This window comes from Aspergillus karnatakaensis (genome assembly GCF_047715665.1).
Source record: "Aspergillus karnatakaensis strain CBS 102800 unplaced genomic scaffold BJY04scaffold_84, whole genome shotgun sequence".
Taxonomy (NCBI): domain Eukaryota; kingdom Fungi; phylum Ascomycota; class Eurotiomycetes; order Eurotiales; family Aspergillaceae; genus Aspergillus; species Aspergillus karnatakaensis.
Window position 1 is genome coordinate 1 of NW_027395796.1, and position 23,344 is coordinate 23,344.

At 51.8% G+C, this 23,344-nt stretch overlaps 9 protein-coding genes across 9 annotated transcripts; 4 read left to right on the forward strand and 5 right to left on the reverse strand.

Moving 5' to 3' along the window:
- Window positions 1–20: 20 nt before the first annotated feature.
- On the reverse strand, window positions 21–369 carry BJY04DRAFT_224099 (uncharacterized protein; the record flags this gene model as incomplete). The annotated part of the gene is made up of 2 exons (XM_073717863.1): window positions 21–179; window positions 250–369. Coding segments are annotated over 2 exons (279 nt in total), but the record flags the coding sequence as incomplete, so codon positions are not given.
- Window positions 370–707: 338 nt separating this feature from the next.
- On the reverse strand, window positions 708–2,550 carry BJY04DRAFT_202190 (putative DNA repair protein (Rad57)). The gene is made up of 2 exons (XM_073713170.1): window positions 2,151–2,550; window positions 708–2,095 (listed from the first exon to the last, which is right to left on the reverse strand). The coding sequence occupies exons 1-2, from the start codon at window positions 2,543–2,545 to the stop codon at window positions 826–828; spliced, it is 1,665 nt and encodes a 554-aa protein (XP_073565139.1). The 5' UTR covers window positions 2,546–2,550; the 3' UTR covers window positions 708–825.
- A 182-nt stretch (window positions 2,551–2,732) lies between these two features.
- Window positions 2,733–3,839, reverse strand: BJY04DRAFT_164940 (TMEM53 family protein). The gene has a single exon (XM_073709107.1). The coding sequence runs from the start codon at window positions 3,710–3,712 to the stop codon at window positions 2,765–2,767; it is 948 nt and encodes a 315-aa protein (XP_073565140.1). The 5' UTR covers window positions 3,713–3,839; the 3' UTR covers window positions 2,733–2,764.
- Window positions 3,840–7,789: 3,950 nt separating this feature from the next.
- On the forward strand, window positions 7,790–9,820 carry veA (sexual development activator VeA). The gene is made up of 3 exons (XM_073709109.1): window positions 7,790–7,854; window positions 7,925–8,109; window positions 8,178–9,820. Exons 2-3 carry the CDS (start codon window positions 7,953–7,955, stop codon window positions 9,671–9,673), a joined length of 1,653 nt encoding a protein of 550 aa, XP_073565141.1. The 5' UTR covers window positions 7,790–7,854; window positions 7,925–7,952; the 3' UTR covers window positions 9,674–9,820.
- Window positions 9,821–10,490: 670 nt separating this feature from the next.
- Window positions 10,491–12,943, forward strand: BJY04DRAFT_202196 (putative nuclear RNA binding protein). Its single transcript, XM_073713171.1, has one exon. The coding sequence runs from the start codon at window positions 10,571–10,573 to the stop codon at window positions 12,731–12,733; it is 2,163 nt and encodes a 720-aa protein (XP_073565142.1). The 5' UTR covers window positions 10,491–10,570; the 3' UTR covers window positions 12,734–12,943.
- A 1-nt stretch (window position 12,944) lies between these two features.
- On the reverse strand, window positions 12,945–14,408 carry BJY04DRAFT_232698 (uncharacterized protein; the record flags this gene model as incomplete). The annotated part of the gene is made up of 6 exons (XM_073719792.1): window positions 12,945–12,985; window positions 13,053–13,665; window positions 13,760–13,795; window positions 13,893–14,037; window positions 14,094–14,176; window positions 14,229–14,408. The coding sequence occupies 6 exons, from the start codon at window positions 14,406–14,408 to the stop codon at window positions 12,945–12,947; spliced, it is 1,098 nt and encodes a 365-aa protein (XP_073565143.1).
- Window positions 14,409–16,513: 2,105 nt separating this feature from the next.
- On the reverse strand, window positions 16,514–17,319 carry BJY04DRAFT_202201 (putative G2/M phase checkpoint control protein Sum2). The gene is made up of 3 exons (XM_073713172.1): window positions 17,174–17,319; window positions 17,084–17,119; window positions 16,514–17,020 (listed from the first exon to the last, which is right to left on the reverse strand). Exons 1-3 carry the CDS (start codon window positions 17,194–17,196, stop codon window positions 16,570–16,572), a joined length of 510 nt encoding a protein of 169 aa, XP_073565144.1. The 5' UTR covers window positions 17,197–17,319; the 3' UTR covers window positions 16,514–16,569.
- Window positions 17,320–17,534: 215 nt separating this feature from the next.
- Window positions 17,535–18,821, forward strand: BJY04DRAFT_211364 (WD40 repeat domain-containing protein; the record flags this gene model as incomplete). The annotated part of the gene is made up of 4 exons (XM_073714393.1): window positions 17,535–17,575; window positions 17,629–17,794; window positions 17,856–18,521; window positions 18,573–18,821. 4 exons carry the CDS (start codon window positions 17,535–17,537, stop codon window positions 18,819–18,821), a joined length of 1,122 nt encoding a protein of 373 aa, XP_073565145.1.
- A 516-nt stretch (window positions 18,822–19,337) lies between these two features.
- Window positions 19,338–21,871, forward strand: BJY04DRAFT_211365 (thioredoxin domain-containing protein; the record flags this gene model as incomplete). Its single annotated transcript, XM_073714394.1, has 4 exons — window positions 19,338–19,427; window positions 19,493–19,610; window positions 19,665–21,170; window positions 21,240–21,871. The coding sequence occupies 4 exons, from the start codon at window positions 19,338–19,340 to the stop codon at window positions 21,869–21,871; spliced, it is 2,346 nt and encodes a 781-aa protein (XP_073565146.1).
- Window positions 21,872–23,344: the final 1,473 nt, after the last annotated feature.

The window sequence follows — 23,344 nt, forward strand, 5'->3', positions numbered from 1 at the left end:
CATACGTTCCCCAAACAAACATCCTCGACCAACGCCGGATCAATCTGGCTTTTTGCAATGACTTCCTTTAGAAGGGCGTAGATGAGGTAGTCCAGCTCTGTGTCCTTGAACCCGCCCTTTCGGGCCTTTGTGAGCGGTGTGCGGAGGGACAGGGTTATGACGACGTCGTCGGGATTCTTCTGTGAGCTGTGTCGAAGATGAAGTTGAGTTAGCTTGAGTCTCTTGGCTTCATCTTTCCAACTTTCACACCGGGGTATGGTGGTGGTGGTGGTGGGAAGAGAAGTGGTAGAGGAGACAGACGTACATAGTGGCAACACCCTTGTTCCCGCGGAGGTGGGAGAGGATGGAGTTCAGGCGTTCGGTGGCCATACTGATGAGTTCTAGCTTATCCTTTGGAAAGACAGTTTGACGGAAAGGACAAGATGGAAACAAGAGAGAGGTCGAGAAGAAAGAAAGAAAGAGGTGAGGAAAGAGATGCTTTTGACGCTGAATCTGGGGCAGCCGACAGCGAGCCGAGGCATTTCTGCTCGCGACGATATCCGAGCGGAGCGTCCAATCGGCCAGTCTGGGGCACAGTTCATAGTAAGCCGAATGCCGATGCAGGTAATAATATTTCTCATCAATGTGTCTTAGATACATAGTAGACTCTATCCAGATGTCTCGGATCTTGGTTGGTGGATTGAAGAGTATCTGGTATCTATTACCTCGTGGGTGCAGATAACTATAACAGTAGACCTTGCTTGCATCCCTGATAACTCGTGAAAAAAAAAAGAAAAAAAAACCCTTACACATCAAAACATGAAGTTGGGTATATCTTCTAAACCTTTACTCCTTCTGCTGTTCCGTTTGAACAGCTCTGAGCCCACCCTTCCATATCTGGAATTCGACTTCCCCCTGCAGCCCAGCCTGCTCAGCAACAGGCCCACCTGCCCATGGAGCAAAGACCAGTTTTATGGTCCGCTGGACCGGTAGTTCAGAATGTTGTAAGGGCAAAGGTGCGTGTTTAGTAATAGTTGAAGAAGGTTTCTTGAAAGGCGTCCGATTCTCATCATGTAAGCCAGCAGCCGCACCGGCGAGTCGTGCGGGTTCTGGAGCGTCGCTTTCGTTCAGTTGCTCTTGCTTCAAAACGTTTCCAAGAGGATGCGGGGGGGGTTCCTCGACAAGGTGGTCATGCCCAGCTAGCCGAGTGTGCTTCTTCAAGGCAATGCGGCATGCGAGTTGTGTAGTCCAAACCAGACCTAGTGTTGGTGTTTTGAGAGTGGAGCGTTGGAGGCCAGGGTAGACACTCGATGCGACCGGCTCGGGATAGTCTCCCCAACCAGTAAAGAACCGCTGCTGATTCTGTAGGCTGAGAATCTCGTTTCGGACGGGATTGCCGACCAAGTAAGAACCGTCAGACTGTTGTTGCGGCTCGTCTTGTGACGGCATAGGTGACGAAGAGGAGATATTAGGCGTGGACTGGGGGATAGCCAGGGAGTACTGGTTCAGCTCAACGTTGCTTCGCTCTGTGTGGCGTGCTCTAGGTAGAGGTGAGGCGGCTGATTCGCGGTCAATTCCGGGGTAGTCCCGTAAAGCAGGAGAGGATGAAGGAGTTGCAGCATTGGTGACTCGTGAAAAGTTTAACGGCATATCGCCCTCAAATCGATCCGATACTTGGTTCGCAACAACGATGGCGATATCTTCGCTTGCAGCTAGGTTGCGCAGCATATAGCCCAGTTTTGCGAGCTCCCCGGAGCGTGTAGACAGACCCGACAAATCGTGAGATGTATGTTCGGCTCGATAGTTGGAGGTAATGGAGTCAATCACGACGAGGCCGACATTGTATCGACTGATAGCAACAGGTAGCTGGTAGTTTAGAATGTGATCCTGACTCTCAAGGTCCATGGCGTTGATGGAGAGAATCCGCTCGAGAGAAGGGGCATGGGCGCGCGGGAGGCTCGAAAGATACGGGTGGGACTCGATGATCTGAGACAGGCGATTCGTAGCAAGTGGTGCCTCTGTAGAGATGTAGATGGCCCCTTTGTTTGCGCCGTGTGGTGGTGGCAGCTGCACAGCCAGCAGCAAATCGAGAAGGAACTGCGTCTTGCCGCTCCCACTGCAACACATCAGCCGAGTCCCCTCAGCCAGACAGCACAGTGCTTCTCTATTACCTTTCACCAGTCACCTCCGTCACATAGCCAGTAGGTATTCCTCCATTTAACAGATTATCCAAGGTTGAATCGAGCGTGCTAATCGCACACCATTGCGACAGGTCAAGGTGGGTTTGCGGCCCGGCCATCAGCGGTATGTCAGCATCAAGACTGCTATCAGGTTGGTCCTTCTCAGGACGGGGAACTTCTTCAAACCCGACATCCTGGTGCAGAGCCTTTATAACATTATTCGCTAAGCGACGGACATCTGCGGGAGGGACGTGGGCGCGCTTCGCGATTTCGAGCGTGTCGAGCGAGATAAGATCGACGGTGTTGATCCTGCTCCGTTCGAGGGGTGGAAGAATGTGGGCGTAGGATTTGACAGAGAAGTTAGGGAGGATGGATAGAAGATCCATCGAAGGGCGGCATGAGAGACAATAAGGAGTGTTGGAGCTGGCGACCTCCAGGCTCCAGCTTCTCAAGGATTTCTAAGTGTGGGGAAGACGCCAATCAGCTTCTCCCGACGCCTTCCATGTACAGAAACTCGTTGCAATCGGGCCATGCTCCATGCATATTCTACTAACACGAACCATGTCATTCATTGCTGTAGATAAGGGCTCATCAGTGCAAAGAAACTACAATCTACTCTCCCTATAGCCTGTTGAGAAGACAAAAGGCACCTCTGCATCACCCGATACAACTTCCGCCGGCGCATTGGTCTTCACGATCTGTTCCCAAAACTGCTGAACCGCGCCCCAGTATCGTTTCTCATCCTCGACGATCAAAGCACAGTGCGGGCTGCTATTGAATACCACACTTGCCACAGTATATCCCCGCACCCGGGCATCGTCGAGATGAGTCTGTATTTCTTCCCAGTGAATTGTGGTGTCCGCCTTCGAGAAAAGATATAATCGCGGAACCCGAGCGGAGACAACGGAGCTATCATTCAATTGCTTCTGCATTGCGCTAATGGAGCTCGTGATACCGAGCGCCTGGAGCCCAGTGATGACACCAATTGCCGGGAAAAGCAAGGCTCGGTTTACCAATTGAATGGGTAGCGGGGCAGATGGTAGAGAATAGACGCTAGCTTGGTAGTTGCGCATAAAGGTTGTGTCTCCTGGGCAGCTATCGAAGATGATGCCCTGTAGTGGGAGTCTGTGTCTGCCGCTTGGGTGCTTGGGATCTTGCATCGAAAGGATTAACTGGATGGCGATATTGCTGCCCCCGTGGGAGAATACGTGGAGAAGCACCCCGTCAGGGTTCTTCTCCGAATCACCAGCATCTGGCCCCAGAATTCGCCGAATAGCTTCTCGTGCCGGCTGTAGTCGAGCTCGAATAACGCTGAATGAACGAACCGTGATATCGATCATGCCGGTTGTTATAAGGAGTATGGCGGATTGTGGGAAGAGCTGTCGATGGTACCCAACATATTTTGCTATCCTCCGTGGCGTTGCACCTCCTAGCCATGTGCAGAGAATGATGAGTGCCGGCGCTCCATCAGGGAGAGCATCGTTGTCCGTGGTAGATGGCTCGTATAACCAGATGTTCTCAGCAGTAGGCTCCAGGGGGAAGAGAGGATGCATCTTGGATATACTGTAGCTCTGTGACAGTGGCTAGGAAGGGCTGAAACTCTGACAGTGGAAAAGACGTTGAGGCCGGAATTCCGATGCGTTGGAGCGGGTGAAGGAACCCCAGGGGTTCAAAAGAAGTCATCCTTTAGTCCCACACGATCGATGCCTTGCATATACTATTGAGACTCTGAGAAGGCATCCGCGGCTCGGCTCGATAAGCTGCAAAGTTGGTGAGAAGCAGTCGACGGCGGACGCCCGAATACCGGATGAAGTTGGTACAGCTGGATATCCTGGATTGGGTCAATTCTGAAAAAGGACCCCAATCTAAAGCACCAGAAGGTCCGTCGATTGGTAGACAGCAGGTCTTGTCAAGCTGTCAAACGAGGAGGCCGACTCTTGAACCCCTCCAGCCTTTTTTCAGAAATCAGATATCTCAAAACAAAGAAACTACTGCCCCTCATTCTCCACTATGAGAAAGAAGCTTCGAGCCAGTGAGAGGCTGCAAAGTAGCCAGATGGAGCGAGTTCGGGCAAGCGCCGTTAAGATGCAAGGTCTAACGTGGGCAAGCACGCGCATGCGCAGAGCATGAGTAGCTAGACGGATATGAAATCTGGGTTCATCGTAGGCATTTGAACTTGGTTGTGGGATGTGGACCAAGGCGTTTGGGCGAAGCTATGCACGATTTGAGATGCGGTGCACGCTTATAGATCCTGGTCTTTTGGAATTGCTGCTTGGTGTTGACTGGTTCACGAGAGGCACGAGGATCGGCGAGGGCGAGGGCGAGGGCGTAGTGCTGCGGACAATTTGTCATTCAAATGCTATATACGCGTTCCAATTAGCCAGGCGACAATGCATTCTAGCTGGTTGTCTGTAGGTGAAGGGTATTTGTCAGACCTCCAGATACCTTACTTGTCTGGACTCTACTGCGGAACATACTTTCTCTGACAATTGACCAGCGCGAGATAATCGACGAGATGAAGTTGGATTTGAGCCGTGAAATAACAGGCGGTCGGGAAATATATTTATTTACCTACCCCGCAGTGTACACCAAGTCACCAACTCATCTCCGCATATTTGTCAGTCCCTGGGAGGCTTACGTCTTCAAAGGAAGACAAAGGCCCACCGAGAAATTAAAGAGGCCCAGGTAAGCTCATTTTTTGGTCGACCAGTGGTTGAGGCTCGATTGAGCGTGGCAAGACCAGTGTGAGTGGTGCCCTCGGAATGCGAGGTGCAATCTTGGTGGGGTTGGGAGCACCACGAATACAGAAGCCAGTGTATGCTGTGTAGCCTAGAAGACGTCCAGACTCCAGAGCGCGCTGCAAGGCTTCGAGGAGATTTACAGTATGCCTCAGCCAGAGAGGTCTAACCGGCGCGCACATACTTCCATACACCCTGTTCACACAACATGGATGCTACGACGCTGTGAGTTAGAGTGTTGTCACTATTGTGTAAATCCCATGACAGCACCCCTACCCAGGGGACACGAGAGAGGAAAAAGAAAGAAAAAGAAGAAGAAAAAAAGAGCTGGAGGTTGAATTCGATGCATCCGGAGCTGCAAAACGGTTGCCAAGAAGAAACGAGTTTGACTGGAATCAGAGTCCGGACAGGTCACATTTGGCGTCAGACTGTCAACTTGTCAAGTGAACGACCGAGACTAAGACCCTTGTGGCACTGAGTCAAAGATTGTGTTGCACCCAAGGCAATCTGGGCAACGCATTTGATGATTTCTGACACTGAGTTCCAGCTCAGCCGCCTAAGAGTCTACAGTACAGTAGAGAGACCGAATAATCCTGCACACTACTACTACTCCGTACTCACTTACATAGTATAGTACTACTCCCTCCGGACGTCCCCTGCCTATGATGGATGCGGTAAATGAACAGGGATAAATCTCCCACAGGATGAGCAGGCGCGACGCTATGCATCGTACATCTGTGGATGATATGGGCGTTAATATAGCCGGCCACTCGGATCCCTCGCCACATGCAGGGCTGGTGACACTAAGCATGGGGTTGGCTTAGATGAGGTCTGTGTTGATGCACCAGGAGGGTCGCGTTATTTGCTAGGTCTCGGTACATTTGGCCACTAATTCTCCCGCAGCGACACCATCTCGATAAAACATTGAACAGAGACAAGAGAAAAGCAAGTCCAAGTCGTGTGATGAGGAACTGACAGTGGTATATATGCTATCGGGCGACGGTCGACCAAAAGGACCGGATGCTGGGCATCATAAGACATGAAGTGATAGTGAGTCTCATCAACATTCCAGACTGGATGAAACCAGCAGTTTGGATTATTCTGGAGACTGGAGCGAGAGACTTGAACTTTGAAGGGTTTGTTTGTCGAAAAAGTCCCACCATGGCCGGTCCGCCCCGAAAGCCGGTGGAGCAAGAGGGCCTGAGGCGGTCCTGTCATCAAAGAATGGAAGAGATTTACCTTCAGTAGTCTCCTACTTAGTTGGGAATAGATCAGCGGGGCTGTCAGCCCGGACCCAGAGTCCAGACTTGCTTTTGTTGCTCTTTGTTGATTGATTGGTCTTTCTCTTTGTTTGACTTTCTTATTGTCCGTGCTGCGGGGAGATCAGAGAATACTAAGAAAGAGACTGAGTCAAGCCTTCACTAAGTTCACTTGCTCTCGTCGTCGTCTAATGGCCATTGTTGTATAATATTATTGAATTCAAGACGTCTAGACTCCAGAGTCCAGCCTGTCCTAAAGGCTGAAACCGAGATTCGCGACTTCCCAGCAAGTGGAGCGCAGTCATCTTGCTGTCATTGGAAGATGCCTGCTGCAAGACAGAGCAATCAGCAAGCAGATTCAGGAAAAGCACTGACCAGCCGTGCTGTTTGACGCCCGAACATTTCCTTCCAGAAACCTGGACTCTGGGACCCGAATATGCACTCGATCCGCCCTGTTGGGTACGAGACTTCAACACAGTTCACCTGTACCTAGGTAGGCTGTTGGGATTCTGGAAACTGTGCATAACCGCTTGCATGGCTCAGGGAGGGCGATGCCACCTCCAAAGAGCCACGAAGTAAAAGTAACTTTCCGATCTCCCGTAAGCGACCTCAGCCACCCTTGACTATTGCACTGAAAACGAAGATAGCTCGAACCGCTGGGTCCTGACTCCTGAGTCCGGACTATTACCCAGAAGATTGTCCAGTTAGCTTGCCTCGGTAAGGGTTCGAGCTTTGCTTGGGCTTAGTCTTGATCTTGCTACTCGTAGCTCTTCTCAGATTTGAGAGTCAATAATAATCATAATAATGGATTAATGGACACGGGCCTGCTGGCCAGAGAAGGTTCCTACCAAATCAGGACTTAATATGGAATTTATTTTCCTTAGCGAATTCCCACGGCGGCGGCCCATCGAACTCTACCGTTGCCTTTTGTCCAATCAAGAGCTGTGGTTCTTCCCCCACTCCCCCTTCCCAGAAACGAGAGATTCTGCATCCACATCCACTGCACCGGTCGGGAGCGATGAATCCGCTATGTTATCATCCTCTCCTGGGAGGAAAACAACAACAACAACAACAACAAGAAAAAGTAGATGATGATGATGAAGCTGTCAGGACACCGGAGGATAGGAGTGTGTTTTGATCGTTGGGGCTGGGAATGATGACGAAAAAGAATCTACTTTGTATCTCTACTACGTACATACAAGTTGCTGATCAGCCTAGTCGATCCAATTCCACCCCCGGCCAAAGTACCTAATCAGTTCTTCGGGTACGCTATCCACGCTGCTGAGTTGCTGACTCTCTGGCCCTCTTTTCTATTGCCGGCCCCTCTCTCGGCCTCTCCTTCGTCTCTCTCTCTCTCCGCGCTAACTATCACCTTTCTTCCCTCTTGCAGTCTCCTTCCTAATTTATCTCTATCCCCGATAGGGACAAGTCGTGGGCGGTTCCTCCTATCCAGCCCATCATCTTGTCCTGTCTCCTTCCTTCTTTCTCCTGCTTCCTTACCCCTTGATCTCTCTTTTCTCGAGTCATTGAGTTGCACCATATATCGCCTTGGCTTCCTGTTTCTGTCTGCGTTCAGTGTTCGTTTTGATCACTGTTGCGCTCGTGAAGTTGCCCGGGAGGCAGATATATTCAGTTTGGTTGTCACGCAGCTGAGACGCGCCCTTTTGAGAGCCGAATCGCTCGAGTCAAGTCAGTCGTGTAAGCTACGACCAAACTCTCCTTCACATCAAAAGGGTTCTCTTCTCGATGCTAATACCAATGATACCAGTACCAGGGATCGATCGCAATTCATCAACATGGCTTCAGCAGTGCCGGCTCAGGGCCAAACGGATAGTCCTCCTGGCCCTCCCACCAGTACTAGTCGGATTACTCGTGAGGGCAAGAAGATCACATACCAGCTGCGAGTGCTCCAGGAACCTGTCCAAGCGCGAGCTTGCGGTGCAGGCGCAAAGTGTACGAACCGAGCCCTGGTGACCCTCAAATGTTGGATGGGAGTCTAACATGTTATTTTTCCCACACAGCTTCTGCGGACCGGCGTCCTGTCGATCCACCCCCTGTCGTTCAGATGAATATTTTTGAGTCGGATCCCCATGATGACACCAACCGAACCGACATCACGTTCGCCTACAACGCCAACTTCTTCCTTTTTGCAACTCTAGAAGCTGCTCGCACTGTGTCTCAAGGGCGAGTTGCTCCTCCGAGCTGCCCTGTCCTGACTGGCGTACCAGTCGCTGGTGTAGCGTACTTGGATCGGCCACATCCTGGCGGATACTTCATCTTCCCCGATCTTTCGGTGCGGCATGAGGGCCATTACCAGCTGGTATTCCACCTGTTTGAACAGACCAAGGACACGAAGGATGCATCCGAAGGAACACCCCCACTACCTCCGCCAGTTCCAGGAAAACTCTCGGCGCCGCAGCAGTTCTTGGAGTTCCGCCTGGAAATTTTGTCCAAGAAATTCCAGGTCTGGAGCGCGAAAAAGTTCCCCGGGCTTTCCATGAGCACCAATTGTAGCCGTACCATTGCAGAGCAGGGCTGCCGAGTCCGTATCCGTCGTGATGTGCGCATGAGACGCCGGGGAGAGAAGAGAGCAGACGGCTTCCAGGACTCTAATCGATTCGCGACCCCGGACGGCTTCTCCGCGCCAGCTCCTGATCGCCCTCGCTCGACGAGTATTAGCACCGTTGACCATGCGTATGCCTATAGTTCTCAGCGCCGCCCATCGGGGCCTGAGTACGGGTCTCTGAGTGGTGGTCAACCGTTCCACCGTCAAATGCCTCCTACTCCCACACAGGCATCTACCCCTATTCCTCCCCCCATCGCAGCGTCTAATCCTGTCGCCATCCCTCCCTCTACTCCTTCTCCCGCTTACGCGCCAGCTCCTCTTCCGGTATCCGCCGTTGCACAACCGCCTCCACCCAACCGAAATTACCTATCGTTCACTTCAGCACAAACCCATTACCAGGACCCCCCTCTGTCCCATGTTCCGCAGCCAACGAATGCCCCGGCAAACATTTACTCGCCCCGCTCTTCAATTTCCCACGGGCGGAATTCTTCCACAGGGACCGAGTACGACGTTTCGTCAACAGGCTATTCTTATTCGCAATCACGCCCGCCAGCGGAGCGCCCGAATTATTCGAACCTACCGACAACTCCCTTGCCACCGATTGCGCGGCCTCAAACTCCTTCCAGTATGATCACTTCTCTACCGCCCTTGAAATCCCTCTCCAACTTTCCTCCTACGTCGTCTCAGCCATCCAGCATTGGCTCAAGTCCAGGCAATGATTATCCTCCCGTTCCAAGGCCCTGGGAAACAACCCAAACATTATCAAAACGGACGCATGAAGAGACATTTGGTTATGATGATCGGCCGCTTCACAACGGCATGAGACCGGATGCTGACTACGGTGGAGCACAACGTCGGCCTTCCACTGATGGCGACTCTGACTCTGACGAAATGACCTATAAGCGGGCGAACGGGCGTATGATCTCAAAGATCCGTTCCACCACCCACTGAACTTATCCATACGGCACTGGCTGTTTATGCTTCGTATCTTATTTTGGGGGTCTTCTTTTGGAATGGCGTATAGGCGAAAAGGGTGCTACTGAACTCTGATCTCCTTTTTCCAATGAGGCCTTTTCGCATGGTTATAGGCTCCGATATACCTATACCCTGATCTTTAAACCCTTCGGAAACTGTACATGATTCTGTCTATATTTTTGTCCTGCTCTTCTTCCATTCCCGATTTTCATGATAGGCACTTGTGTTCCCCGGGCTGTTTGCTCTCCATGCTCGGGATTTCTTCCTGCTTCAATCTCCTATTGTTCGAATGGCCTGGTTTAAGCGGTATTGATATCTAGCTGGATCTATAGACGTGCAAATACAATCATCTGGTGTCCCCAGCACAAGCGCAGACCGGGTTAGATTAGGATCTTCTAGAAATGAGCGGGAGAATGCTTCGGGGGCCTGGGAGCAAACATCAACCTGCATTCCTAACGCGAACAGGCCATTTGCGTATGCCAAAGGAACCTTGGAATGAATAACAGCACGGATGAGGTCAGTATCAATAAGAACAATCGGAGCCCTCGGTTTTCCCTCTGTAATTGTATCGCTATTCGGCACCTCTTCTCGTTGCTTGGCACAACCACAAACAACAACAAACAAGCATAACAACACATAGTCAACCCCTCAATTACTTCGCTCTTCCCTCTTGACATCTTAAAACATAGTCGGTTTCTAGAGCTGAAGTATGCTCCCCGTCTCTTCCTGTCAATATTCTCTTGCTCACAACTGACCGAAACAAGAAAAAAAAAAGAGAAGAAAGCCGATAACGTCACCACCAGTGTGGAGGTTAGTAACCCAGTCCCTTGCGCGACGCGGAAGCACCGACTGACAGGAAGCACCCTCCCTCAGATGTCTTCTGCTTCGGTCCTCCGACCCCATGACCGAAGCGTCGACATCGACTACAGCGATACCGAGCACCAGCACCAACTCCAGCGCTCCCTCGATTTAACATGTCGCCTATCCGACCGAAACACCGGAACTTACCCCTCTCGCAAACACAGTTGGAACGCGAGTCACACGAGTCTTGAGTCCGACTGCCTATCTGAGGTTTCTGGACAGTTTGATGATGCAGAGGAGTCTGGATCTCCTCTTCCGGGCCACAGACGCATAAACGCCGCAGGCGATCCGACTTACTCGCCCTCTTCACATTCAGTGAAGCGGCAACGATCCAAAGACTGGCCACGACAGTCATCAGAGAATGTCTCAACGTGGAATAGAGAACACGCGTCAGGTTCAACTCGGCAGCGGTGGGGATTTCACCATTATGGAAGGCAGTCGCACGGCTCGCCGCGATCACCAAGACATGGGCGTGCCGGTCGACGGTCTCGGTTTGTGGAGGGCCATATGAACGACACCGTGAGCGAGAAGCCGCCCAGTATTTTCTTCCGCGATGAAGCGCGCAACATTGAGCCAGTCCGCAGCGGCAGTAGACAGTCTGGTATTTTCCGATTTGGGAAGGCAATTGCCTCCGCATTCAATCCGTTTGGTGGATGGGGAAGTGTGTCTGAAATCTGGAAGAGCTCTCATGATGAAAGCAAGCCGCAGGAGGGCACGAATGATCGACTCAGACAGGCGGAGTTGGCTTATGAGGAGTTGAAGCGGTCTGGGTACCAGGGGACTCAGAAGGGATGTTACATGCAGAATCTTGGGGCGAATGCAGCTCTTCCAGATGAAACCTGGAGGACCATACAAGAGAAGATGGAATACGTCGGAGGTCAACAATCACGGCAGAGCTCTGGAAACACAACGAGCCACCTTGAGAATGCAAGTGGGAGCTCATCGCGTCCGCTTTCAGATCTACGAAAGGCAAAGTCGTCGCTAGGATTGCCCTCCATGAAAAAGTCAGATGGAATGTCGTCTTTGTTGCAACATCTTGATGGCCGTGGCCACGAAGTCCGGCACCAGAAATCTCGCAAAGACATGCAGCGTCAGGCTAAACTCCTAAAGCGAGTTAGTGATCTAGAGGGTAAATTACAGCGCGCGCGGCGAGAGTTACAAGAGCTCTCGGGCGAAGAACAGCTATTGGCACTTACTCAGAACGATGAGAGACCCTACCAGCGCAAGTTCATTCCGGGCGCCCTACCCTCTCTTCCATCGGAGAGACTCCTCCATGATCCAGACCTCATCACGCCACTAAGCCCACTCAGAGAGCGCACGCAACCCCCTGCGGCTGAGCCCGAGTCTCAGGTTGAAGTTTCCAAGACACGCCATTTGACACCTAAACCGTGGCGTAAATCATCCTCCAGGTCCGCACAAAGCCCATCCCGCAAACGCAAGTCTCCGGACCCTGAATCTAGACAACCAGATCCGAACACCCAGACTCAATCTCCAACCGTTTACATCCAAGAAGACGCACCCGAACCAGTTAAAACAACCAGAACCCCAATCGAGACAGACCCAGAACCCGCAAAAACACCATTCACGACATCTCCCTCTCGCCAAGCAAAAATTCCCAAAACCGCCCGCGGCGAAAGCCCAGGCTCCGTGGAACGCAAACAGAAACAGAGACGCAGCCCCGCAGTCGAAAATGCCACCCCCCCGGGCAACGAAGACCGCGGTAGCCAGCCGATGCGCGCCACGACCCGCAATCGCTCTGCTACGCCTGTGCTCAGGATAAAACGAGGACGAGGCGATCTGCGGTCTACAATCTCTCCTGGCCATGACCGTGTGACCGATCTCGGGGTTGATGAAAATAAGGAGAATGCTATGGAGACTGAACGGGATGGGGATGATGGGTATAATGAGTGTGAGCGTGATGCTAGCGATAAAGCGGGCCTCGATCAAGATGTACAGCAGCAGCAGAACCCTGATTCTCATACACCCACACCCACGCCTAGGCGAAAAGCCCGGTACGAATACATCCCGCCTGTGCCTCCACTACCCAAAGACCTAGCAGCCACAGCAGCAAAGGTTGATCGCAGGCTAGCTAGGGAGATGGGCAAGAGGCGTGTACAGAGAGAGAAAGATGGCAAAAGACCGGAGGGCTTCCAGTGGCCGGAGGATATCTTCTAACCGACATATTCGAGCCTGAGTTTATATGGGCTCGGGTCCAAAGAGCGCTGGATAGGACGATATGATGAACATGTTAGATCCACGATGTACATGAGTTACGACCAAATCATTGAACATTTTTACTCTTTTTTTGTTTCCATTCAGTGCCGTGGTCTCCTAGCAAGATTGAGCAGCCCTACCGTTTCCACTGATCCAGACCCAAATACATGCCCTAGAAGATAGCCGTCGCGTTCGGGTGCGAGCTCACACCACCTAGGCACCTCATTAGCACACCCTACCAAACCCGATGAGCTAAGAAGAATGGGGAGAAGAAACATACCAAGAACATTCGCCGGCGCACTCGTTATAAAAAACTTCCACCTCCCCAGCGCCCAACATTTCTCCGCAACGCCCTCCAAGTTCCACATCTCCCCTAGCGGCATCCCCCACTTTGCCAATATATCTTGATGCATGAACTTAATATGCCCTCTCCCTCCCTCCGTTGCCGTGACAGGCCAGCATTCGAATGTCGGGCTATCCCCAGCCACAGCAGCAAAATAGCAATCGTGTAGCCAGTCGAGGATCTCTTCTTCCTGCTTCAACCCGGCCCACGCAATGTCGGCGTGTGTGCGGAGAGCTGCGGCTTCTCGATCTTGCGGTGAGAGTTCGTTGTACTTCTTTACAAAGCCCGAGCGGACGAGCAGGATATCGCCGGGTTCAACGGAGCCGCCGACTGACGCGGGGCGGATGTCAATGCCTTGGTATGCGGCGCAGGCGGTTAGGTCAGCGTGAGAGATTGCATGGCTGGTATAAGGGTTGTAGTCCTTGTTGTGGGTTTCGGCGTAGTGTTTATAGTCGAGGAGGATTGCGCGTGCGGCGATGCAGTGGTTTGCCCAGTGGTGGATGCTGCAGCGAGTTGTAGGGGAGGGGCCGTCGATGTCTGCGGCTGTGGCCTGGGGTATACGATTAGCTCTGGGAATGGTTTTGTTATCTTTTCGGGGATGTTTAATGGAGTGAGTAGGGCTGTGCTGTGCGGGAGAAACGAACCCCGTTATAGAAGCACTTCGAGTCTAGGTGGGCGAACTAGGGCAAGAAATTGTCAGCGTAAGTCATTCGGTTCTATGCTGTATCATCTCCATCACTCATTGAGGAACTGAAAGGGGGTAAAGAAGGTCCATACATGGCGGAACCCATCCCACTGTGTCCCGCTCTGTGTGTTTAGAGTATAGGTGTCGTCATATCCCACGCCGCCTCCAAGAGGTTTGATTTTATGCTCAAACACTTCACGGCCAAAGGCAGGGGTTTTGGGCACATCAAGAGGAAGACTAGTTACTTTGTAAGCCCAATAATGTAGCTCTAGTAGGGATAGCGAGAGACGTACTCCAATCGAACCATCTCGCCAGTCTTGATCTCCGCAGCGGCGGCCTTTACTCTCGCAGGCGTGAGCAGGTTCAACCGTCCGATCTAGGAACAACCAGTTAGGCATGAATCACTCATCTAAGGAAGACCGTAGTACCTGGTCATCCTTTCCCCAAACCCAGGCTGCGCCGTCTGGAGCCCCAGGAATCTTGGGCAGCTCTTTGCGAGAAGGGAACCGCGAGGCATTGGGATTCCAAGGTAGCTCATTCGGATTTTGGCCAGCAGCACGGCCCGTGAGGGCGTCAGCTACCTGGCTGAGACGTCTGGTGGCGCTCATTCTGCGTGATGTGGTGATGCTGGGTTGTATTGATGTATGGGCGCAAGTGAGAAGGAAATTGAAGAGAGGAAAGGGAAAAGGTGGGGAGGGAAGAGCGCATGACTTCAGGCTTTGTGTGGTTTGGACAATCGGTTACAGAACTCTTGACCGAGGAAGGCGAATGGCTTAGAAATCCTGATTGTTCAAGAATGGGTGGAGAGGGGAGGAGAGGAGAGCAGAAGAGAGGAGAAGCATTGACAGTGAGGGAGGGGTCTCCAAGAGTATACCTAGTAACAAGCATGTAACGTTATTGCCGAGGTCAACCATCGGGTCGGCCCCTTTTACGCTTTTTTTTTTCCTTTCAAATAGTTGACGACTGTCGTCGTTCACGAGGTATGGTACAGATGCACTGTCGCTACGAGGGACAGCCGCGCACAAGACAACAAACACTGGTAGCATCACTATTCAACATCTGGGTGATGCAAAGGAGACCCACGGCCCCATCCATGCAAAGAAGACAAACGCCGTAAATGGACACCCAGCCCACCCACTGTAATAACTCATGCCAATCCAAGCAAGTGAACTGCCATCCTTGACTAGTTTATTGTCAAGTCCAGTTCGAGCTCTTCGAGAAATGCTACCACCCGACGCCGGAAATAATCAGGAAAACGTGGACTCCAGGAAGGTATTCGTTACTTCCGAGTCTTGAAAAAGAGAGAAGATCGTAGAACAAAACCATGTCCACCGCTAAATGCGCCATAAAATAGTTTCCAACCTAACGGGCAAAGGGAGTGATTAATTCGCAGTCGGAACACCCGTCGACTGCGACAGGTTGCGGCCTCCACGACCGCGAGTGCCATAGCCACGACTGTAGCCGCCTCGGCCACGACCATAACCACGACCTCTGCCACGGCCCCGGTAGTTATTCCGGTATCCATCCACGCTGCCTTGGCCGAAGGTCTCAATGTTCCGCTTCTCTTCTTCACCGCGCCATTCCCGGCCACCGGATCGGACACCGCTGTTGTCTTCGCGGTCACGAGCTTCGCTGGAGATGTTATCAAAGAACGAGGTAGTTCGGTTGTAAACGTTGGCGGTCTGAGTGGTCGTGGGGGGTTCTGCGGCAGTCACTGGCTGAGCAGGGGATTCAACCTCTTCCAAAGGAGAGCCAGTCGCAATTGCTTCCTTGACCAAGTCCTGCTTGTTGAACTTGGCATTGGCTGTCTCGAAGTCATAGTCCGTTTTCGGGACCTCGACTTTCTTGTTGGTCTGCCCCTGGAATTGACCACGGTGAGCGCCACGACCACGAGGATGCTGACCGCCACGAGGAGCGCGGTTTCCGTCGTACGGCTTCATTTCGCCGAGCTGCTTGGTGACACCCTCTACGGAAGCATCGGTCTGAGGCTTCTTCTGACCGTTGGGCTGGGGTAGCTTGGCCATTGCTGCCGCAACAGCTGCTGTGGCCGCACGAGTGGCCTCGGAAATCGCGGCCTGGGCTGTGCCGTGAGACACATTGTTTGCAGCGGGTGCAAGAGGAGCATTGGCGGCCGCGGGAACGTTAGGTTTCGCCACGGCGATGGGAACGGCAGGGGGAGCGCGTCCTGCCCTCGGACCGGTAGGTGGCACCTTCTCAGCAGGGGAAGCAGTGGTTGCCTTCACAGCCTCTGCCACAGAAGGTTTGGACTCAACGGGTGGTGTTGGCGCACTATCAGCGGGTGCGGTGGGTGCAGCGGCAGGTGGAGCGTCTTGTCCAGCCGCCTTGTTTACAGGGCGATCGCCAACTGGAAGTTCGGAGGTCGCCCTGGGACCAGTAGGTGCGGCTTGTTGCGGTGGACTGTGGTGTTGGCCGGTAGGTCCGATCGGTATCTGAGGAGGAAACTGTCCAGGGCCTTGAGGGAAACCTTGGCCGGGAGGGGGATACCAGCCAGGGGGCGCACCGTAGGGCATAGCGGGGTATCCAGGCCCAGGAGGAAAAGGTGGATATCGCGGTCCATATGGGCTTGGAGGGTAATAGCTTTGGAACTGGGGCTGTTGAGGGTAACCAGGAGGCGGAGGACGAGGGCCTTGAGGAGGTTGCTGATGGGGCTGCTGCGGAGGCTGTTGTGGCTGAGGAGGGTGGCCCTGCGGTCCCGGTGCTGGACGAGGTACGCTCTAAGGTTCAAGTCAGCTGAGTGTTCTTCCATTCTCATGTCGTAACTGGACAATTTTGTAGCGTATGATCTATCAGAAGGAAGGCAACGGAAATTTCCACACGATTGTTTGCGCAATTCAGAACAGGTCTGTGTTTACATCCGAAATGATTCATCATTTGATCATACGATCGAACACCGGCTGCAAGCTGGGGATGGGGGGAAGATTGTGGAAGCAATGGGTTCAACGGCGCACTCACCCCTAGAATAGCTGGATCATCGGGCATCTGAGGAGGTTCGGGCTGTTCGTTTTCCTTCGCATCCTCCGCAACGCTGATATCCTTTACATCGCTTCCACGGAAAACAATGTATTCGTACACGCTGTTAGAAGCGGGAATTTCTTCGGCACGGGTGCCGCCTCGTCTGCCCTCGGTCCCGAAGGATACAACGTTCTGCAAGGCGATAGTCGATGCTTCGGGGTTAATCTCATGTAAAGTGCCGACATAACTAAAGGAAATAAGCGAGGGCGAACAATAGGAACGAGAGGGCGATCAGAGACTGAGAACGTACCGGATATCACTCTTGGAGATCAGATTGAACCGTTGACTGCCAGGTGTTAACTCTAGCCTAGCTGCACATACCCTGGCTCAGGCCACTGACCCTATTAAATGGTTCATATCCATTTTGACAGGATGACTGCGCGATTGACGCGCGAGGTAGTATGTAGGAGAGAATAGGGAGAGTCGTGTGAAGGAGGATAATGAAGGTGAGAAGGAAGGGAAGCTGGGGGAAATGGGGAAGTGAGGAGACGAGGGAAGAGAGAGGAAGAAGCTGGAAGCAGAGTTTGGTGTGGGAAAAGGGCTCCAAGCTACGGTCGGCCACACAAGCTCCAAGAGCAGTTCTGCCAACCATCCAGCTCCTCAATCACTTCCATTGTTGTTCTTGTTGTTTGTTTTATTGCTACTCTGATTCATTCTCATTCCTTTATTATCAACTACCTTTCTCGACAGTCACCGCCGCCATGTCCACGTCCTCCCATCGCGACGACTTCTTCCAGACGACGTCAGCTCCCCAACCCCTCCGCCGCATTCACCGAGCTTGACTGATTCCTATAGCTCCGCTCTTGATGAACAGAAGCGAAAAGACGCCAAATCAATCAATACGAATGGATCCCCTATCCGATTGCAAAGTAAGATCCTGGCGGCTCGAGCGGACCCCCTAAACGAAGGCGCCGTCTATGTGGCTCAAAGCGGTGGGACGGTCAGGAAGATAATCCTCGAAGTACGTATGGCCAACAGTGTGCCTATTTCCTCTGTTGATGTCGCTGAAACTCGGCATGTAGACGGGGGAAACTGCTGCCGTCTTTAAAGGACCTACTGCCCCTGTCACGAGCATATGCTTTAGCCCCAACGGCCAACTCCTGTTTGCCGGATGCTGGGATAAGAGCGTCTGGAGCTGGGATGTCACGTCAACGCGTCCGAAGCTACGATACGAAGGTCACACCGATTTTGTGAGATCGGTTGTCAGCACCAGGCTTAACGGATATGATCTCCTACTTTCAGGTGGCGCCGATGCGCAGATCTTAGTCTTTGACATTGCGAGTGGCCAACGGCTACATGTTTTCAAAGGCCACGCGAAAGGCATTCAAGATCTTTCCATCGACCCGGCTACGCTAGACCCTGTTGTTAAGGAACAGATTGTGTTCAGCGCTGGTAGTGACAGGGAAATCCGTCAATTTGATATCTCTAAAGGCAGCCAGGACCTCACTGGCACAGAGGCTATTTTGGCTCATGATACAAATATCTACAAGCTCTACTTCGATCAAGATGGGGATCTTTGGACAGCTTCAGCAGATAAAACAGCAAAGTGCCTGGTTAGAGAGGATGGCTGGAAATCGAACCTCACACTTACTCATCCAGACTATGTGCGAGACGTTGTGGTCAATGAACAAGGGGGTTGGGTCATTACTGCCTGTCGAGACGAGGAAGTCCGTGTGTGGAATCGATCGGTATGTCTCTTTTCCTATCACCGCTAGCGGTTCATACTGACCCCCCACAAGACCGGGCAACTTTATCACACATTTTCGGGTCATTTTGAGGAGGTAACAGGCCTGGTCCTATCAGGACAGACACTAGTCAGCGTCAGTATTGATGCCACAGTCCGACAATGGTCTCTAAAACCGGAGGATTTACGGAATGCCGTAGCTCAGGCAACGAAACCTCCAGCAGAAGAGCAGCAGACCAATCCAGACTCGATGCTGACAGAAGAGGAGGAACGGGAGCTAGCAGAGCTGTTGGAAGAAGACTAAGGAGAAAGGGCAAATCAAGATAGCACAAGGACAGGCGAGCCGTAGGTGTGTAGATCTGTACTCCGTAGAGTTAGGTACTCGAAGTACTCTGTAAAGGTAGTGCACGAGATTGTACATACAGTACTAGGTACTACTTGATGTGCACGTGACCACTCCGCATGCAACCATGACGCAAAGATTCAAGTGCCGGCGACCGGCGATCAATCCGAAGCAGCCGACTCGAGAAGCCACCGAGTCGAGCACTCTCTTAGCTCCTTGAGCCTCTCCTATATCGCCCCTTGAATCGGTTTCGTGCATAAGCTCGGTGCACCCTTGCGACCTCACCTGCACCTGGGCACTCGTTTGAGACTCACCTTTCTGGTTAGCTCCTACTTGCGGATCTTACCTATCGGTTCCCCGCGCGCTCCTGGACGTCAACGCTAGTGCGGGCAGACAACTTACCTACTCTTCACCCACTTCTTCTGACCTTCATCTCATTTAGCAGTTGTCGCAGATCCCTGATACACCAAGGCAGAGATGCAGGCACAACAGACTCATGACCAGGACAGTGCAACAGGCGCTGGGCTCAAGCTTGTGAACCGGCTGGAAGCTAGTAAATCTCCATATGTGAGTAGACCTCGAGCTCTCATCATTATGCGTCTCTTCTCCAGTCGAAGCTGACCCGTGCGTAGGTGAGGGCTCATAGGCATAACCCCGTAGCCTGGCAGCTATGGGATGCAGAGAGTATGGAGCTCGCTCGGAGGTCAAATCGATTAATCTTCCTCAGTATCGGTTATTCTGCGTGTCACTGTATGTCAGATGTCGCAGCCATCTACCATTGAGGATTCTGCTAATAGCCCATAGGGTGTCATGTTATGGAGAAGGAGTCGTTTATGTCGCAAGAGGTGGCTTCAATTCTCAATGATTCCTTTATTCCGATAAAGGTTGACCGAGAAGAACGGCCGGACGTCGATGATATATACATGAACTATGTTCAGGCAACTACGGGGTCCGGCGGCTGGCCGTTAAATGTTTTCCTCACTCCTGACCTGGAACCCGTCTTCGGCGGCACATATTGGCCCGGTCCAAACTCATCGGCGTTATATGGGCCTGACACTGTTAGCTTTATCGAAATTCTTGAAAAGCTACGAGATGTTTGGCAAACGCAGCAGGAGCGATGCCTCGACAGTGCAAAAGAGATCACGAAGCAACTGAGGGAGTTCGCTGAGGAGGGTACTCACACCTACCAGGGTGATCGCCAATCCGATGAAGATTTAGATATAGAGCTCCTAGAAGAAGCATATCAACATTTCGCTTCTCGTTATGACACCACCAATGGGGGTTTTGGACGAGCGCCTAAATTTCCAACACCCGCTAACCTTAGCTTCCTGCTCCGGCTTGGACTCTACCCAAGTGCGGTAACTGACATAGTTGGGAAAGAAGAATGCGAGAATGCGACAGCAATGGCGGTTAATACGCTCGTTAGTATGGCTCGTGGGGGTATAAGGGATCACATCGGCCATGGATTTGCGCGTTATAGTGTGACAACCGACTGGGGCCTACCTCACTTTGAGAAAATGTTATACGACCAGGCACAGCTTTTAGATGTCTATGTTGATGCTTTTAAGATCACACATGACCCTGAGCTACTGGGTGCAGTCTACGACCTGGTCACCTACCTTACATCCGCCCCAATTCAGTCTACTACAGGCGCTTTCTATTCGTCCGAAGATGCGGACAGTCTGCCCACACAGAACGACACAGAAAAGCGAGAAGGTGCATTTTATGTTTGGACATTGAAGGAACTGACTCAAGTCCTAGGGCCGCGGGATGCTGGGGTCTGCGCTCGCCATTGGGGTGTTCTTCCGGATGGAAACATTGCCCCGGAGAATGATCCACATGATGAGTTCATGAATCAAAACGTTCTATCCATCAAAGCCACTCCAAGCAAGTTAGCCAAGGAATTCGGGCTGGGCGAGGACGAGGTAGTGAGGATCATCAGATCGGGCAAGCAGAAACTGCGTGATTATCGGGAGCAGACCCGTGTGCGGCCCGATCTCGACGACAAAATCATTGTATCATGGAACGGGTTAGCGATTGGTGCCCTGGCGAAGTGCAGCGTTCTTTTTGAGGAGATTGACAACGACAAGGCATTGCAATGTCGCGAAGCTGCCGCAAAGGCGATCAACTTTATAAAAGAGGTGCTGTTCGACAGGAACACGGGCCAGCTCTGGCGCATTTATCGCGATGGTAGCAAAGGCACGACTCTGGGGTTTGCGGAAGACTATGCGTTCTTGATTAGCGGCCTGCTGGACATGTATGAGGCGACATTTGATGACAGCTACCTAAAGTTTGCTGAACAGTTACAACGTATGTTCCCCCACCCGCTTTCCCAAGAGTCAAAAGTATTCGGGCTACTGACGGTTTCTTTTCCCATAGGCTATCTCAATGACAACTTCCTTGCTTATGCAGGGTCGACTCCTGCAGGCTTCTACACCACCCCATCCACACCCGTTCCAGGCTCGCCTGCTACTCTGCTCCGATTGAAGACTGGGACAGAGTCTGCCGTGCCATCGGTGAACGGAGTAATCGCACGCAGCCTACTTCGCCTTTCTAGCCTGCTGGAAGAAGACAAATACCGCGTTCTGGCTCGCCAAACCTGCCATTCGTTCGCCGTAGAGATCCTTCAACACCCTTTCCTCTTCGTCGGCCTCCTAGACGCAATCGTGGGACTAGAAACAGGGACACGGAATGTGACGGGTGTGTTCAGCACAGTCAAGGAACCTGCATCAGGGCCAGGCCCATTGTCAGAAGGAGGGGCGCCAGTGTCGGTGCGGGACGTGTTGGTGAAGAAAATTCGTGCAGAGGCGGGTCTATTGCTGTCGACCTCGAGCACCACGGTGGCGGCTCTAGTGGATATCCGGCCCTCACATTTGGGAGACTTTACAGGGAACCAGTCGTTCTGGCTACGTACAAGGAATCCATTATTCAAGAATTTGAAGACCGGGGAGCAGGTAAAAGACTATCTACTTGTTTGTGAGGAGGGACGGTGTCGCGAACTTGATATCTAATGAATGAAAACCTGTTTTTGGTTGTTCTACACGAGTAACTTATTTTTTTTTCTCACTTTAGAGGAGTTAGTATATTCTGCTACCTGTGTAGACAAGGTAGCTGCGCCGGGTTTTTAAAGTACCATCATACCATCGTACCATTGCCGAGTCCCATATTTTACAACGAGGTTCACTGTTCATGGCGTCGATTTGAGGGCTCGCCTCCAAGAGCTAGAATAAACAACAACAGATAGGCGCCAATAATAGAAGGAGGAGAAAATGCAGAAGAAGAAAAACAAGCCCAACCACGGTACAAGCAGCAAAGCTTTCTGGAAAACCCGAGTCGGCAGCCTTTTTTTTTGCCACTCGACAAGTACTAATAGTACCATAAGTATGGCATCAGGCATATACTGCCGGGTGGATGCGAGTGGAGGAAACCGTTAGGACGGGTAGCGGTACGTCCGGGTCCTGCAGAAGCCATTGAGGTGGCCAGGTATTCAATCTAGATCGAGACCCGTCCTATGGACTGATGGACTCGCCCAGGTACACATTTCTCACCCATGGTAAGTGTGTAAAGCTCTGCAAGCCCACTTGAAGGATGCTTTTTCTTTCTTTCTTTTTGTTGTTGTTTATGTGACTAAAGGCGCAAAATTTCAGGTTAAAAGTATCTAATCGACACACCCAGTCTGGACAAGAAGGGAAGGATCAGTCCTGTGCAGGTGGTGGTGCGGTGGTATTTTCCACCTGTGGACTCAGAAGACAGACATATCAACGGTTGAAAATGGTCAAGCGCCAGGAAATTGATGTGTTCAGCAAGTCTCGGTCTACAGTTGGCATATGATCCAAGTCGAGAGCGTTAAGATCACGAGATCAATCTGCAATCCTCCGGAGTACAAGCAAACTAGCCGTTGCGTCGAAGCGGAGATAATAATAATAATGGGAGATTAACCATTACATTCGTTGTTGTGATGAGTATGGGGCAATTATATTCGGGATGGATATTAGGATACGTATGCACTGGCCCCATTCCGTGGTCCTCTCAATAATATCATCTTTGATTGCTGTAAGTGTAAATCCACGGAGTTCTACTGGAGCTGCTACACCGTTGCCAGGCGGAGAGTCAGAAATGGAGACGACCGGTTTCCCAGGCGGTTATGGGACCGCACCTAGTCATCAAAATATGAACCTAGGAACGGAGTAATTCGAGTGAAGATTCTGGAACTTGACCTCGAGATAGTAATGGAGACGATATCGTGTTTGCGGTTCATGTTTGAGGTGCCTCGTGTTTTAGGGTGAGATGAAATGAGGACTGTGTTCGGGACTCCGGCGTAGATCAACATGTATACTACTGTAAGCGAGTGAGACAGTGATAATGAGAGAGACATAATCTCATGTGAACATTAAGCAAGCGATATTCAATAATGAACGGGAGAGTTGCAACTTAAATAGATGAACTCTCGGCCTGCCAAGGGTGTCATCCTGTCACTGTCACTT

Bases quoted from the DNA above. Each gene is read 5' to 3' on its own strand.
- BJY04DRAFT_202190 (XM_073713170.1), bottom strand. From the start codon at position 2,545: ATGGATCTTCTATCCATCCTCCCTAACTTCTCTGTCAAATCCTACGCC. The intron at 2,096-2,150 runs GTAATAGAGAAG...GATGTGTTGCAG, and splicing joins ACGGAGGTGACTGGTGAAAG to TGGGAGCGGCAAGACGCAGT.
- BJY04DRAFT_164940 (XM_073709107.1), bottom strand. From the start codon at position 3,712: ATGCATCCTCTCTTCCCCCTGGAGCCTACTGCTGAGAACATCTGGTTA.
- veA (XM_073709109.1), top strand. From the start codon at position 7,953: ATGGCTTCAGCAGTGCCGGCTCAGGGCCAAACGGATAGTCCTCCTGGC. The intron at 8,110-8,177 runs GTACGAACCGAG...TTTCCCACACAG, and splicing joins TTGCGGTGCAGGCGCAAAGT to CTTCTGCGGACCGGCGTCCT.
- BJY04DRAFT_202196 (XM_073713171.1), top strand. From the start codon at position 10,571: ATGTCTTCTGCTTCGGTCCTCCGACCCCATGACCGAAGCGTCGACATC.
- BJY04DRAFT_202201 (XM_073713172.1), bottom strand. From the start codon at position 17,196: ATGGATATGAACCATTTAATAGG. The intron at 17,120-17,173 runs GTCAGTGGCCTG...AACACCTGGCAG, and splicing joins GATATGAACCATTTAATAGG to TCAACGGTTCAATCTGATCT. The intron at 17,021-17,083 runs GTACGTTCTCAG...TATTTCCTTTAG, and splicing joins ATCTCCAAGAGTGATATCCG to TTATGTCGGCACTTTACATG.